General features: G+C 36.2%; 1 protein-coding gene across 3 annotated transcripts in view; it reads left to right on the top strand.

Annotated features, from left to right (window-relative positions):
• PDK3 (pyruvate dehydrogenase kinase 3) overlaps nucleotides 1-15814 on the top strand; it is a 61244-nt gene extending 45430 nt beyond the window's left edge. For all 3 annotated transcript variants that reach the window (XM_026103379.2, XM_026103378.2, XM_026103381.2), the window contains 5 exons: nucleotides 1320-1396; nucleotides 2650-2751; nucleotides 2969-3079; nucleotides 8055-8168; nucleotides 9267-15814. In XM_026103379.2, the coding sequence (XP_025959164.1) occupies nucleotides 1320-1396; nucleotides 2650-2751; nucleotides 2969-3079; nucleotides 8055-8168; nucleotides 9267-9410 (548 nt within the window). In that variant the 3' untranslated portion in view covers nucleotides 9411-15814. The remainder of the gene's footprint in view (nucleotides 1-1319; nucleotides 1397-2649; nucleotides 2752-2968; nucleotides 3080-8054; nucleotides 8169-9266) is intronic.
• Nucleotides 15815-17610: the final 1796 nt, after the last annotated feature.

The raw sequence follows: 17610 nt of genomic DNA, 5'->3' as shown, positions 1-17610 counted from the left end.
AGATCATCAGAAGGTACTGAGTGATGCAGCAGAGCGTTCAGTACAAAATTCATTTGAAGATGAAGTCCAAAGATCCAATGGTGGGGCAAATTTCATTGTCACGACATGATGAAAGATCATGAGATCTCATGAAAAAAGGGGGGGAGGCGAAGGATAACTTGTTTCCTTCAAGCTTACTAAATATCAACATGAGGAAAGGAACTTTTCAAATTAGCTCACAAGGGTGAAAATAATCTGTTCTCTGCATATACCATGTTCCTCAAACAAGAGTACAAATAAGTCCTTGTCATTGCAGAAGGGATGTGAATTTTGTATACTGCTGTGGAATGGCAGATGCGTAAGAATTGGAATACGGACTTGGACAAAGTCAGTAAAACAGCAGGTTGCCTTGCAACTAATTATACAGAACGTTGTTTTGGTTGTCTTTTCCTAAGAGTTTATATACCCTCTGTGCATCTCTTCAAGTAGTAACTGGGATTATCTGCCCTTGGTGCCAAAAAAGATGAAATAGTCCGGCCCCTTTTTGCCAGCATATTTGCACCTTCCTGCAGTTTATGAAACAGGAATTTAGAGACTAGTTTCTCCAGTGTAAACTGCTGCTGAGTCTGACAAGCTATGACTGTATAACTTAATGCCAGGGGAAATCTGAATGTTCTGGGATGACAGCATCTTCAGCACCAAAACTGTCATTGAATGTGTTAAATGCAACTGTATTCCTGCCGAATGAAGTAACTCTCTAGTGTGCAGAGTTGTGCCACACACCTCTACTGAAATATTGGTGGCAAGGACAGCAGTGGACAGAACAATTCAGTTATGATATGGAGGAAGAGAATTATGATAATTTTTGAAATATGTTTTGAAGATTTACAAAAATGCCTTACATTTTGCATGCTTTCATTAAGGAAAATAATGTGTACATTTGCTTTCAGAATATTTAAACAATTTTTTTAGTTTAAGAATCCTTTTTGTCCAGTCTGTTAGGCTTAAATATTGCATATATTTATAAAAAATATAAACACTAGGTAGTGTTATTAGTAAGAAAAATGTCATAAATAACAATATTGTCAGTACTAACCACTGCTTAGTGAAGTTTCCTATCTAAACGAAGTCCGCTGACATGGATGACTTTAAAAATCATCATTAGAATGTGTCATTTCAGGTGATGCCTGTAACTGAAATTTGTGTTTTCACTTCATGCAGCATGTTTTGCACTTGGAAAATTAGATGTAATTGTCTCTGTCTATAGTTTCATATTGTTACTGTAAATAGAAATGCTGCAAGGGATTGTTTGGTGTCTTTTTTTTTTTTTTTTTTTATAGCTAAAGCTCCAAACAAGCCTATTCAAGTAGTTTATGTACCATCTCATCTGTTTCATATGCTATTTGAATTATTCAAGGTAGGTAGCGCTTTTTAATATTTGGAAAGGGTTGGTGAACTTACAGTACAGTTATAATTAAGATGCTTTTCAGTTACTCTTAAGCATTCTTTCAGTTTTCCTTTCTTAAGCTTAGTCTTAACCCAGTGAAGATTGTTTGAAATTGTGGTGAAAGCTAGGCACACAACCCCCTAGGATGCCCCTGTATACTTAAGGAATTTTTCTCTGTTTTTCCCATTTCTCCTTTCACACTTTTGCAGCTGATCAATTTAAAGCAAGTATAAACAATCTAGTTTTGCGGTGATGATATGTTATAAGGCCTTACGATTTTCACAAGCTTGCTTCTTTATTGTGGATTTGAAGACTGGGTAGGATTGTGGTCTTCTGTTTATTGTGAAAGCACTCTGTGTCTCTTGAACAGTGTAAATGGTATGTTTTGTTCCGCTTCTATTTACTTTCTAAATTGTCTGAACAACAGTGAAAATGGAGCATGGGAGAGCTGTTGCAGGAATGGCACGTTTTTGGAGTAAGATAGGTGGTCCCTAGGTGGTGCAACTGAACATACTAGCATTTCAAGAAAAAACGTTGTATTCGGTCAAAGAGAATCTTCTCCTAAATAATGTCTTTTGGTTTTGATTTCCAACATCCATCGAGGACATTCATTTTAATCATCCTGCTTGTTATTTGTAAAGTTGGCCCTAGGCCAGAGAAGATGTGAATTTGAAGACTGGTTGTAGATGTGCTTTGATAGAAGTCCTGAAACTATGAAATCAAATATGTTGTAGCTGTAAGTGATGTTACCTCTGTGATGGGCTGGCAGTGGAAACTGTTAATTAAAAATGATACAGTCAGAATAATGGACTGTAACATAACAATTCTGTGACCCAGGTCAATTAAAAAAAAGCTGTTTCTCTGTGGTGAGTATCAGTATTGGTGTTCTGGCAGGTGGAGGGCAAGGATGTTGTCTTATTTTGTTATTGCTGGATTTCACAGGGAGAAAATTTTTTGCTACTTTGTTCTCTGGCTTTCTGTCAAATAGGGAAAAGTATGTATGATAGAGCTGTGGTGTAAAAGTCTAATTGGGCAGCTGATTTGCCTGAAAGCACTCCTTGAATTTGTTTTAAATATGGCCTTTTCTGTCTTGTATACAAATATAGGCATCTAGATTCAACAAAATATATACAAGTTGTAAGTTGTCAAAAAAAGCATATATGGTAACATTAGAAGCTACATTTATCAGAATCCAAGACACTGTTTTCTTCTTTTAACTTCAGAACTCAATGAGAGCTACAGTAGAATTGCATGAAGGTAAGAGAGAAGGCTATCCGTCAATCAAAACCTTAGTCACTTTGGGGAAAGAAGATCTATCTATTAAGGTAAATGCCTGAAGATAAGTTCTTATATGACTTATGAACCTGTTAAGTTTAGAATAGTATGACTTGTAATTTGAAAAGGCATTAAGTACTGTATAATTTCTGACATTTATTTCATATTCGTGAATGTTTCTTAAGTAATTTACATAATGCTTCTTGTGTTTTGCACTTTGTTTTTTTCAGAACATGATGTTTAAAATTTTAACTTTTTATTCCCTAGATAAGTGATCAAGGTGGAGGTGTACCTTTAAGAAAGATAGACAGATTGTTTAACTACATGTACTCGACAGCACCTAGGCCTAGTTTGGAGCCAACAAGAGCTGTGCCTTTGGTAAGCAATTGTAATACATATTTAAATGTGCCTTGACACTAGTCTTGTCATGCCTTTCCTTTCACTGCAACTGACTGATTGTTTTGCCATTGAAGAAATTGGCTATCATTAGTAATTTTGTGCAGGTAAAACATATCAGGGGAAAATACAGTCTGTTATCACCACTTAGTCTTTGGCGTAGACAATTGCTTTTCTTTGTCTTGGGCATTATATTCTTGGAAAGAAGCTTGTCTTTATAAGCACAACATTTTCACAGATTAATGGACAGGATTTCTTCTTGCTTTGTTACTAGAAAGGTGGATAACTTAATGAACTGCTACTTGGTGTGTAAATTACTGTTTGCTTAAGTTTACTAGATTAAATACTTGTACTGAAGAGGTGAACCACACTGTTAGTATTACAACAGTTGAGAAACACTTACTGATAATACATGCATTTATACTAAACTTTGAAAATGATTTTTATATAAGTTACAGACTGTGAAAACACATTTAAAAAAAAATCCCCAAATGTGTAGTGTGTCATAGGATCACGTTTGATGTATTGCTGTTCAGTTGGGGATATTTCACATGATACTCCCTTTTGAGATGTATCAGAGTCAGATTTAGAAACAAAACAGCAAAAACTCTTTCCATAGCTGCTTCTAAGTGGAGAATTGCATCAGCATTGAATGTTTTGATTCTTTTAGGAACTGTGGGTTTTCTGGTGGTGGGGTTTGTTGTTTTAAGCTTTAGCTCTTGGGTTATTGTGGTAAGAGATATGACTACTGTTCTGTTTGACTGTCATTCAGTAAGTGGATCAGTAGTGATACTGTATTCTTCTTTTCTTCTCATCTTTGCTCTGTATTGCTTGTGATGTCTTTGTATTGTTTCTGGTGCAATGCCTTATCTTCAAGCATGCCAAGAAAAAGTTGATTCTTTGAGCAGTTTCTTTTCCCTGTTTAAATACATTCTTATCTAGTATGTTCTTATGTGATCTTTTTTTCTGGTAGTTGTGTGGTTGAAGAGCCTTCAGGCAGCTGATAAACAGAGTGCAGAGTATATGGCTATTTCTGATATAAAATATCTGAAAGTGAATTTAAGGTTGAAACCTTCTGCAAGTGATACAGAGTAATAACAATTTCCTTTTACGTTTTTAGCAGAGAGCCTTTACGGTACTATTTTAGTGCACAGTTCTTAGCAGTGTGGCATGTAAGTGTATTGCATTGTTTTTGCCAGTTTGTTTGTGGCCACCGCAGTAAGTGCAAAACCCAGTTCTGTATTTACATTGACCTGACATTAATCCTTCTGGCTTTCTCTAACTCCACAACACCTTAGTAACAACTATTTCAAACAATGCTGTGCCTTTTTCATAGAAGCTCTTCTTGAATGGGATGAGTGATACGGAACTGTCCTTAATTCAAATACAAAGTTCATTTTTCAGGTCAGGAATAGTAGAATCTTTCGTGATTCATAATCTGCCTTTATTCTGCCTCACACCAGCAATTTGCTATATCGGCCTACAAAGGTTTCCTGAAAGTTATTCTTTCTTAGTGGGGTAAAAAACCCTTGTATCTTGATTGACAGTTACCTTCACTATTAGAATGTCTCTGCCTTTGTGTGCCTCTGATTGTAAGATATGTTCAGTTTAGGATTAGGATGGTTCTGGTTTTGTTTTCTGTTCTTTTCGCTTGTATCTTTAGCAATGTATTCCTCTGTTTATTTCCTAATCTTTAAGACTGCTTACTTTGATTCTGTGGCCTTTATACTTAGCTTTTTTCTAACCTACCTCATCTTCAGGCTTCATTTTCCTCTTTGGCCTATATGTCACTGTAGTCAGACCTGTAAAGTACTCCTTCTCTTGTGAGCATGACAGCTTCTGCCTTTTAAATCTTTCTGCTGCCTATACGAGACCGAATGTTGAGAAGAGTTAAGCTCTGTCCTTATACGTCTGCATTCAGAAGAGAGAGAGGAAAAAAAGAAAAAAAACAAAAGAAAAAAAACAAAAGGAAAAAAAAACCCCCAAGAACTGGGCGTTTATGGCATATTTTTCTACTAAGAGCAAAAAGGACTTTCAGTGAGGCTTGACATACATTGTGTTATGGTCCAGATCCAGTTACAAAGTATAGCGTAGTTGTTTTTATATGTTAGTCTGGAAAGAAAAATCATTCAGCAGGAGGGTTTCATGTAAATGAATCATCTTTGAAGTCCATAAAGAAGGAAGGCTTCTTAATTGCTCAATACCAAAGACTAAAACACTTAAAAGAATTACAGTGCTGTGGAAGATAGGTAGGTGTCTTCACTTAGATATATTTGTTTACTAAATTGTAGTGTAGTGTAAAAAGACTTATTTTTCTGTTCTAACACCCCACCCCCACACATGTTGTTATAGGATCCCCTATCTAGTTTATGAAACATTCATTGACTTAGAGGTGGGGAAGAGAGGGATCTATGGTGTCTGAAAATTATTTTTCAGTGTTATTGCAAATGTTTTTTTAAATCAGCTGAGAAACCTTGTTACCATGGCAGCATTCTGACTTTAGCAGGTCTGGGGTTCTTTTGCAGTATCATATACATAGTGGAATCACTAGAAGCACATGGTAATGTTCAATGATGATTGGATTTTGGGGAGGGGAATTCAATAATTCTGTCTGTATTGGAGGCATGTGTTTACAGTGGGAGGAATGTTGTTTAAAATATGGTTTAATTAAACCTGTAGACAACAGTAACAAATTTAATAATTTCCTATTTGTATAATACATACTACAATAGTAAATGAGAAATTGGCACTAAAATGGTTTCTGTTCTCAAGGCAGTTGTACACTCATTGACTATATTCTATACTCTAGATCAAACATGGACCTATGTAGTAATCATTTTGTGTTAATTTTCTTGTATTTTGCAAAATATAGATATTGCTTTAATAAAGTACTCATATCTGAGGTCTGTTGTCTTCATATTTCTCAATTAGAACAGTTAACTGTTTTGGAAAATATCCTGAAGACAATGTTGCAAAGGAACTGATGGGAAATTTGTGGAAGAGGAGGGAGAAAATAATTATGTGGGCCAGTATGGTTTGTAAAAAGATTCTCCTGGGAGGAGGACAGGAGGAGGAGGCAAGTGAAAGTTGGACATAGATATTAAGGAGGTATAATTCTGGGGAGAGGAAAGTGTAATATGTTTTCAGGATTGCTTGATACAGCCCTTAACTTGAGCAGTTCCTGGGGGCATGTACTAGCTACAATTTGCCTTGCAGTTAGTGTACTTCTAGTTTCAGTAAAATATTTATTGTCTTGTTTCCAACAAGTAAATCTTTGGAACTATTTTTTAGAAGTTCTTTCTAAGGCAGTCAGATAATTCATAGGTAATCAGAGGTACTTCCCGTCTTGAAATGAGACGTGTGGACGAGATGCATGTGTCTATGATGGGAGTCTTTGAAACTGAGTTTTTGAAGCATACTATTTTTTGCAAGAGTGCATTTAAGTAGCTGTTTTAACTATGGGAACAAACACTAATAACTATAACAAGCAGTGCGAGTAGAAAAAGGCAAATGGTTTCCTATTGTGCTTGCCATTTGTTTCTCCTTTTGCTCCGATGAACGATTACAATCATCAGTGTGAGCAGCTCTAATCAATTTGAGAGCACTAAATTTAGCCTTCTGTAAACACAAGAAGGAGGACAAAAGATACTGTGCAGATTGTAGGTGACAATTTGTGATAGATGCTGTAGTACAAAGTTCTTTAATATCCCCTTCCCCTCCAAGGGATTTCAGATAGGTTCCTTTCTTATGAAGTGACACTACATATTAACTGTGTATAATGCTCACACATCCTTGTTCTTAGCTCTTTTATTTTATAAATCAAACGGGGGTTACAGGGTTTGGTTTTTAAGATTCAGCACATGATTCTTGCTGCAAGTATTGTATTGTATCAGTTCCACTAAAATCATTTACTCTATCTGAACCCTTACCCCTCCCAGTATCTTTCAGGTTTTCTTTATAGAAATATTATGTTGGAATGAGTTCACTGGTTTTCTGAAAGTTTGAAGTGTCTAATTCTTTCTGTAATCTATCCTTCTGGAAAAATTTTATTACTCCCTTGCCCTGTATACCCTTGCTTTCAAATGTTTATATATTCGGAAGCCCTCTTTTATTGCTCTGCACAGTCCTGAATAGTTCAGGGAGGTTTGAGTGGATAATCAAACACGGTGATTCTCAGCATGTACCCACTTGTCTGAAAGAGAAGAGTTGTAGATAAAAAAAAAAAAAAAAAATAGCATGGTCTGTTCAGGCTTTTCATCTTCAGGATTCCACAGCACAGTGAATGATCTACTGACTTTTTGTTAGATAGGTAAGCAATAGCCAGGATTATTAGTATTGCTTTGCATATTGTTAATGAAGTCAGTTTTCTCTGCAGTAGTCTTCTGAACTCCTTTGCAGTATGGCATCGCCGATCAAACAGTAGTGTGACCTGGATGAAGTAAAGAGTTGTCTCTTATTTTCTTGCGTGTTTTCCTAAGTGTAGAGACTTTTGAGAATAATCCCAGAGTTCAGGGGGGAATGTGCTGTCAGGAACTTGATATCAGCAAAGAAAGAATGAAATATAGCAGTGGTAATCATCATGAGGAAGCCATAGAAAGTATCAGCTTGCTTTGATTGGAGACTGCATGTACTGTGTGTGGCACATACTTGCCTCCTTGGGGAAAATGAAAAAGGTCCAAAGTAGTCCTAACAAAGGTTTGTTTATTTCTGTATGGTGTTATTTTTCACTCTTATGTATTTAAACTAAAAAGAAAATAATAATCTAAGACAAAATGAGATTGGTTGAATAACAACTTAAAGTGCAGCCTGAGGAGTAAAGGAAAATTTGGAGGGTAATCTGAGGCACATCTGATAATCAGGCATCTTTATTTTCAGTTTGATAAGCAATTACAGTGATGTGTTGCATTTTTTTTAAACTTTCCATCGTATTTTTCCTTCTGTGTTCATGTTTTTGTAGGCTGGATTTGGCTATGGCTTGCCAATTTCTCGTCTTTATGCCAGGTATTTTCAAGGTGACCTTAAACTCTACTCAATGGAAGGAGTTGGTTCAGATGCTGTAATTTATTTGAAGGTATGAATTTGACCCTCCTATAAGCTAATAATTTTGTGCAGTTTGATAGTTTATAGCAGGCAAGTGTTCTGCTGAATAGGTGATGTTTTTCTCTTCACTCTTGAATTTGTTTTCAAATTTGTAATTGTTATCTTTGTTATATTTTATTCGAATCAGGTGTGCAGAATTCTAAAACCAGGTTATAAATGTTAACCTCAGCACTAATATTAGTTTCCAGTGTTTTTTCATTTCCCCATGTTGGATCTTTGCATTTTGTTTATCCATCGTAAGTGCTGAAATTTCAAAGAATACTTGTGTGATGGGAGATAATTTTAGTTGATACATTTTGGTTCTGCTAGTTTTGACCACAACAAAACTGAAAGATGACTATTACATGACTAATACACTTTTTTTTATGCAGTTCTTGACCTCTGTGCAGTAGACTATTGATCCTGCTGTTATTTCTCGGGAGATCCCAGGCTATTCAGGGGCTTAAGTTTAAAAGTAACTGCTTGAACTACACAAGGGAATTTAAAAAAAAAATACAGCTCATGCACAGGCTGTTGACTTAGTGTTGTCAGTGTGCCTCACTGTGTAATAAGCGAGCTGTGCAATGCTGCACTAACTTCAGTTTCTGATGGGTTCGATTCTATGTATGATCGTGTGGAGGAAAACTTGGGTATGGCCTTTCTCAGAGAAAAGGCATGTCACTGTTCTAAACTGTTTCCCTGTGGATTAGTTTTCTGACATAGTCTAAGGGAGTCTAAGTTTTTCGAGTAAGTGGAGTGTCTAAGTAAACCAGCTATCTGCCTCATATCGATGACAAATCTCCCCAAAATACTTTTGATCAAAACTTTTTTCTTAGTGTCTTTGTAGACATCATTCTCTGGAAACAAGGGAAATACTTTAAGATGTTATTTTCTTTTAGCTTGTACTGTACTGTAATTCTTTAGGAATGACTGGTCATAGCCAAAGTATTTTCAAAACAGTGTTATGATGTGTAACACTTGGATAATTGATGCCTTTGTTCAATACAGAGGTTGGAACTCTAGAACTCCCTAGAGTATCTTTGCGCTGTTGGTGTTTCTAAATAATACCATTGCTTTTCTTTTTTCATAGGCCCTTTCAAGTGAATCATTTGAAAGACTTCCTGTTTTTAATAAGTCAGCATGGCGACACTACAAGACCACGCCTGAAGCAGATGACTGGAGCAATCCTAGCAGTGAACCAAGAGATGCTTCTAAATACAAAGCTAATCGATAACTTCCCACCTTTTGTCTCTCCTGAGGATGAGCTGTGCATTCAGCATAAAGTTTCTGCTTTGTTCCAAAATCCTTAAACCACAATAGCCAATTACTTCCAAACAAAGACCTAATCAGGGCTTTGAAAAATAGTAAGAACAAAGGTTGGGACTTAAAGGAAGGCGCTAAGCACGTTTGGTATGTGAATTCTGTCTGCTTCACCAGAATAATATGTTTGGTTGGTTCAGTCATGTATTGACAAAAGGGTTTGCACAGTGATTGCACTTAAGATTACAATGTTATATTTGAAATGGCCAATTTCTATTACAATATGCGAGTTGGCAAGATGTGCAGAATCCCTTTTAATGATGAATAGTATCTTACACAGCAATATGGCATAAGAGAAAAATTCTAGTGTAGTTAAACATATGCTTAGCAAACCACTCTTTGCTGCATTTTATATTGCAGTGTCACCTGTTACAGAAAATCCCTTTGAGCTCTACAAATCTATACTTAATGAGCTTATAAATGCATAGTTCTAAAAAGGGTTGTGCAGCTTTAAACTGATGCTTTCCCCAAATTCCCAAATCCATTTGTCAAGTGCATACAAAAATTATGTTCTTACAAGGCATTGGGACTTTAACTTCTCGGTATGCACCTTAATGATTTTCTTGACTTGCACAAGAATGCCAAATGGTAAATCATATTAATTATGCATTTGTAAACATTTTTCCTTATTTTGAGGAAAGATCATAAGTAGTTTGATCATCTCTCCATACTTTCAAGAATTCCTATCAATATGGGGGAGGGGAGAAATTAAATTTCGTGTTCCTTGCCTGTCATTTTTTGGGGTGAGGGTGAGGGGAAGGGAGAGAAGTGCTGAGAGGCCAGACAGCCAGTCATACAAATGAATTTGCCTTAAGAATGTTGGTCACTTGGAACCCGATTAGTATAAAACTTGTAAATAGTTTGCAAAGTTATTTATATATTCAATGTCTAACAATAGTCTGGTAATCTGAATTTGTAGTGTATATAAAGATGTTGTACACCAGCTTTTGGAAAGTGTCATTGGTCTAAATATCTGAAACAGGATGTATGGGAGGGATAAGAAAAGATAGATGATGCCTGATTTAAAAAACCTAAATAAGTAACATCCTCCTAAATTTGTTGTAAGTGTTGATGTTGAATGTTGGGAAACTGTACTTCACCAAGTCTCTGCCAAATAATGTTTCTGATACTATGGCCCTTTAGAAGAATTTGTGAGGTTAGACATTCTGGTGATATCCTAGCTGTGGGAATAAAGGTAGATAAGTTGTAAGCAACTCTGCACCCTCAATTTCTCTTAATTTTTTTGATATTTTTTGAAAGATATTGCAGATTTTAACAAGGAAAAATGAAACCTGTTTGCTTGAACTGTGGGGGAACTCTCTCTCTTGTCCTCCTGAATATTTATTTTTGTAAAGAACTAGTCTGTTAGGTAAACAGGGAAAAGCTGAGAAATTTCTAGGTATTTTTTAAAATCCTTTGTTTGACTTAATGATAGTACTTTGCACTTGCATAGCACACTTCATCAAAGGATTTCAGAGTGCTGTGAGCAATAAGTTTCTTATAGCCCCATTTCTGAAAAGCTAAAGTCTTTATCCTGCAAACCCTTACTCTCATCTGTTGTGGTCAGTTCAAGAATTTGTATTTGAATAGTTCATGCATTTGTGGGGCTTTAGGTTCTGTAGGTTTCTCTACACTGTACGCTTAAGTGGTGTTGGAGTACCAGGTTGTTTGGGCACCATCTCGTACGCATCTACGTGGAATGCTGCAGCACTGTCTAGAGACAGAGATACCACAGCAACTGCTGGCAGCTGTCTGACTTGCTAGCTGGTAGGCGGTGCCCTTGCTAGCCCTGTCCGTCAGCAGGTCGAAGTAGGGACCATGCTGGTGGGACTGTTGTCTTCTGTTCCCTAACCACACTCATTTGACCCTAGCAAGGAGATCTTTACATGGCAGTACACAGCACAGTGAAGGTGTACCTTGCACGACCTCCAGAGCACTTCCAGTGACTGCAGACACTGCTGCAGAGGAGGCAAATTGCTATTCAAGTGATACAGCTCTGCTGCTGTGGAGAAAGCGGTGTAATAGGTTTGCCTGAAACATCAGTTAAAAGTCACATCTATTATAATTTAGTCAGTTAACTTCTGCCCTCACCCACAACTTCCTACTGTTCTTTTAGTTCGAGTTTTCTACAAATAATAGAAGAAAACTTACTTAAGAATGGAAGTTCATAATGAAACGTGAAGTTTTTGATTTTTCCAGTTGCGTGTGGTCATTTTTTCCTGGAACTTTACCTAAAACGTTCCGATGAATAAAATAGTTTGTGAAAGAAGCTGAAGTTTAGCTTTGGTTAGAAGTCATATTTTTGAAGTAGTAAATTCTTACTCAGTGCTTCTTTTTGACTGCCTCCTTATAAATGAAGAGGAGGAGGAATGCAAAGGATGCAGGGATATTGAACATTAAGCAAATGCTAAGCATTGAAGCCAGTAGATGAGAAGTGAAGATACTGCAAAGGATATTATATTGTATTGTTAGTCATTTCACTACTTTTTCCCACCAAAACAACTGACTTAGCTTTCAAGACTAACTGAACTGGTCTAGTACTTTGAAGACTCAAGACCCCTGAAGTTGCAGTTATTTCTAACAGTATGATTTGATTATGACCTGATTATAACCAGGCAGTTCAGAAAAGGAAGACAGAGCACAAGAAATGCATTTTTCTTTCCATTTTCCAAAATCTGTTCTTTGGATTTTTGCTGAGTGTGAGCAAGAAGTAACTTCACTCCTCTCCAGGTTTGCCTAAACAGCCTGCGCTTTAATATAAATCTCGTGTCTGGTATATGTTGTCCTCATGTTATGTTCCTACACAGAGATATCTGAAATCTGAAAATTGTCCTAGAAACCAACAGCAACAGACCTATGAGTGGAAGAGTTTTTCCATGGGTATGCCTGAAAAACTAGAGTGGATGCATTTTTAATCTGGCTACTTTATCTACAGATTTTGTTCTTTTTTCAGTCACTTCTAGCTTTGATTGGAGTCTGTTGTAACGATTTGTTTCAGTATTTGGGGGCAGTTAATTCAAAACTCTTTGGTGATACAAAAATGTATTTCTTTTTAATGGATTTCAGATGTATGGCCTGCTAATGTTATTGCAACCTGCTTGTCTTGAGTTACAGGACACAGTAAACAGAAAAAATGTTTTCAGTGAAAATGCTTTGTATCTGTTGTGCTTAGTGATTAACAGAAACAATCTGAGCAAGAGATGCTTGCTCCTTGATTCTTCCTGAGAATATACAACCAATTTGTATGTCTTAGTGTAAATGGAATAGTTTAGCTTTTTCTTCCAGTGTGCTTTTTGTCGTGTGTCTGTCTTGAACATCGTTATTAATGCTCTGCCTAATTTAATGCTAATAGATACCGAAGCCTCTCCAAGTCATGTACATGTTTCTGCTCCCTGTTTCTTCTAGATTTTGTTTTAAGACTAAAAGGAGTCTTTTAGAGTCAGCACTTCATAACAACTCTTTGAAAAATATTGAAAAGCTTAAGTGTTGTTTTATCACTCAGATGCGCAGTCTGTGCCTCCGCACTTGACTGTGATAAGCTAGAATAGCACTGAAAAGGTCTTTATCCTGCTGCAGTTTGTGCTACCTCTCGAGTAATGTTTAAAGCAGGTTCCTTGACCTATGTTTAAGAAATATGGATATTAATTCTAGTGTTCTCGCAAAACTCAAGCTACTTTTTGGCTGTATAAACTACATTGATGCTCCAACTAGGTAACATAATTTTCTTTGTCCTCAGTAGTGTGCAGAATTGGTTTGCTCTGAAACAACTGTTACTTTCTCTTAAAAAGTGAACAAAGTGATCATTTCTCACTATAGTGCAATCTCCTATTCACCTCAACTCAAACGTAAGTATTTAGTGTGAAATCTTGACCTCAGAAATATAGAAGACATTTTATCCCCTCACCCTTAATAACTGCTTTTAGGTCCTTACATGTTAGGTGCTGTAAAGTGCAAAGTGGTCTTGACAGATATAATCATTTTGTAGAAAACAGCCTAAATGTTTGTTGTTAGTTATATTTATCTCTTGACAACAGCCATGTCTGATTGTGAGATGTTCAGTTAGTATGCATGTTTCCTTGGTTGCTGCACAGATGCTGTAGCTTCTGCTGGCTCTACATCTCCTCTTCTTGATATACTCACATAACTATGAATTATATATCTAAGCATGTTTTAGCAGAAGTTAAGAGAATGTAATGGCAGATGACAAAATGATGTATTACCGAGTTCAAAGATGAATTTATTCACAAATAAGGAATACAGTCATTGTGTAGTGACGTCAGGGCTGAATCTTGCAAATACTTGCACAAGTATACTGCTTATAAGAATAATCTCACTTAAATGGATCTGTTTTCAGGATCAGGACGCAAGCTGTTGACATTAATTAAAACTATGAAGATTTATGTAACTAAAATAACTTTCTAATTAAAAATAGCTAAGCAAATTTAAAGTTCATATACTGTAATTGCAGTATGCCTTAAAAGATCTCAGAAATTGGCATAGATAAAACTTGTTTTGTTTCTTAAATTTAGAAAATTTTATGTAGTATCAGTAGGACTGATTTGTTTGATTGTGATAATTCCGATGTTTTCAAACCAGTCCCAAATGCTTTATTAACTTTTTTCCTTTGAATTGAATACTGCTGAAAGGTGCCAGATTGACAGTTCTTAAAAATTCATACCCTCTGCCTACAGATCATGTTAGAAGATGGGTGGTGGCAGTGCAAGTTTCCTCATGGTGCACTGTTGGTATTTTCAGCGGTTTATTTAGCAAGGACTGTCCTTAGGTGAGAGACCTGCTAGCTGTTTCATGCTTGCCTTCTCTGCTCAACAAAGTGCTCAATTTGTGCAAATTGTATTGGATTTTGATGTGCGTTTCTGTCAGTAAAAGTGAACTTGCTCTCAGCATTGGTTACTGAGCAGAATCCCTATGATACTTGCTCAAGTCAGTGGTGAGCTGCTCTGTGTTGTACCCGGCATCCAAGAGGGAAGAAGATTTCACGTTGCTAGATGAGATGGCAGCATCTGAACTGCTGGTTAGAATGAGTTGAACTTTTAATGGAGAAGGAGGAAGCTGATTTTTCATGAAATTATTTGGTGATGTTTTAAATTTTATTTCAAGTCTTCTGTAATTTGTGTTGGAATTGTTTCTAGTCTGGTAACCGTGTATATAATTTGTGTATACTCTTATTTTCCTTTTTTCCTTACGTTTCTGTCAAATAAAAATATGTTAAAAATACACAGTTGACATCTTTAAGGGCCTGAATCAGTTTCACACACTGTGGAGCTTAGTCTGTAATTTAGCAGCACAAGTTGGACTTGAGGCATGTGCCTAAAGAGGGACACACACAGAGAGCTTCAGTCTGGAGCTCGGAGTAATTTTAGAAATCACAAACTAAATACTTAAAATGTTTTACTTGCATGTTGTGTCATAAAGCAATTTGAAACTTTTTTTAGCTTTTATGGAAACCTACATCTGGGTGTTTCCAAGCCCGTCTTCCTCCCCACAGAGGTCTAATACTAGTATCTCAAGCTTAACATCATCGTTGTTTAATTATTTCTAGAACTAGATGTAAATGCAATTGCTTCCACATTGTAGTACTCTGAATTCTCAGGTACATTTAATCTGATCTCTATTGTATCAGATTTCCAGGTAGATTTTAAGACTTTAAAACTTTAAGTGTCTTTGATAAATATGTTTTATTCCTGTCCGATAGGATTGCTGTACTTCCTCTCTAGGAGATCTGTGAGTACAATTCCGGGCAGTCTTGACCTTGTGAAAATGCGTATTTTCACAAAAGACTCACACTTGCACTCTGAAGCTCTCCACTTCAGTTAACTTTCAGTGATTCTTGTGGTATAGAATGTAATTTGTTCTTAAAAAGGTAAAATTACATGCCAACATAGCTGTACTTGACAATTCTTGATTTTGCTATTATGCCAGGAACTTGACATTAAAATGTTTACAAAGACAGCAGTTCTGTAGAGAACAAAATTGACTGTACTTGATTCGAGAGGAATTTTGAAACAAGGTTTTTTTGTTGGTGTTTTTTTTGCTAATTGCAGGTCTGAAGATATATCTTTCTACAAAATAATGGAAATGCAAAAGCATTTGTGGAAGACTAGCTTTTTGAAAAATTTGTCACTGTAGGAATTACTCTGGGTCTGTCATTTTTGCAAATATTTGTTCTACTTTATTTCTGTTTCTATACAAATATGTTCCCTGGCTTCTATAGGCTTGCAGCTTTAAAAAAAAAAAAAAAATGGTGGTGGGGGAATGTGTACCCTAATGTATTTTGGAATAAAATTATTTTTTCCTCTATTTATTGTATTGCAGTCTGAGCTCAAACTTAAGTGACTTAATTTTTTGACTCTGCTTTGCTCTCTCTCTCTCCTTAACTAGCCTTCATTGCCCCTTTCTCAGAACAGTAATAGAGATAAGAAAAGTTCAGGCTTCTTACCTAGAAACTGCCATTTCTGAATAACTGCCTGAAATAGAACATCCTTGGCAAGAACCCCAAATTCTCCTTTCTCCCTTTCCTACAGGAATCCAGGAACAATTGTATTTCAAGGGACTTTGCATTAAATAAATTAAGTTTGTTTAGCTACTGGGAACTTGACCATTTGAAAATACAAAAAAGATGAATTTCACTCATGTTTCTCCAAGTACCTTGTTTTGGGGGAACACACACTCATGTTTGGAAAAGGGGTTAGCATTGGCAATAAAATTGAAGGAAAAAAATCCCATACCCTTACATAACAAAACAAGTAGACAGCTAGAGAAACTACAATAGTTGCAATTTTAGTGTGGTTTGCAGCATATGTAAGGTATGGGTGGTACCAAAGCTCCATAACTGGCCTCTTTTTATGCTTGACCTGTACTGTTGATCAAGGTTTAATAATTTATTGATTGAATATATCAATGCAAGTAACGGAAAGGAGAATCTAAGCCCTCGAATCATGGTTGTTACTATGGTAGTAGCACAACTTTATGGCTCTTCACACAGCTGGTTTGCAGATGTCCTGGAGTTAGTGGGACCAAACTGAGTGATGCTGAAGGTAGTGACTGAGCTACCTATTTTTCCAGTGTGATGCTTGCTTTCAAGTAAATTTGAAGCCCGCAGCCTTGGCCACTTGTATTTCTGTGGAGTACAGCGTTGCCTTTGATGTTCAGTATTATTCAGGATTGCTTCCTGAAATCATGCTTGCTTCCCAGAAGGTTTTGATCTCCTGACATTTAAACAGTAGGAACTCCTGTAAAGGTTTAGAACCAAAAGCTAGTTATGGTGGTATTTTACATTTTTTTAAATGAACCTGTATTTACAAAAATCCTTAGGACTTCAGTTATTTTCAGTGATAATTCTTGATGGAAATGCATACTGAAAAGATTATCCAAGTCTGCAGAACAGTTGGTGCAAAGAGCCCTTTAAGCTTTGTGTTATTAAATAGCATGTTGAATGCAATAGTTCAGGAATTGATAGAGGGAAGAATTCGAAAGGTAGATCTAAGAATTACATGTTTTAAATAAAATTGATTTAAAACTACCAGAATGTTTTTGAGGCAATATACTTTTACTGATCAGGGAAACATTTTCATTGGGTTTAGTAGATCTTTTTTTTGGATATTATAGTTCAGAACAAGGATTAGCTATAGAGGTATATATTTTCTACTGGAGTTTTTCTTAAAATTCCTGTTAGCAGCATTATCAATGAAGTCATTTGTATGAAGGTAACTTCCTAGGAGTGTGTGTTATGTCTAAGTTACTTTATTCCATGGGTCACTTGGAAAAGTGTTACAGTTAGTTGGGAATTACTAAGGATCCCATGAGAATTGTTGCTGGAAAATATTTTAAACTTTGGTACCTGCTCATTCTGCATATCTCAGTGCAGTTTGTTGCCATACATTTCTTTTTCTTGAAGCATATAATTTGTATTTCTGAGCACCTTCTTCTGTTTGTTTGTTTGGGGTTTTCTGTGGCTATATGAATCTCCTTGAAGCTAAAATTTCTTGGATGGTTCTAAACAGTTGAAATGTCTGTCATAAAGTTAACACCCTAAGCTTTTACCTTGAAATTTCCTCAACTTCCCATAGAGTTTTGCAAGTGTTTGTAACTTACTC

The sequence above is a fragment of the Dromaius novaehollandiae genome, chromosome 1, assembly GCF_036370855.1.
Source record: "Dromaius novaehollandiae isolate bDroNov1 chromosome 1, bDroNov1.hap1, whole genome shotgun sequence".
Lineage (NCBI taxonomy): Eukaryota > Metazoa > Chordata > Aves > Casuariiformes > Dromaiidae > Dromaius > Dromaius novaehollandiae.
Note: the sequence above shows the minus strand (reverse complement) of the source record. Positions and strands in the feature narration are given on the sequence as shown.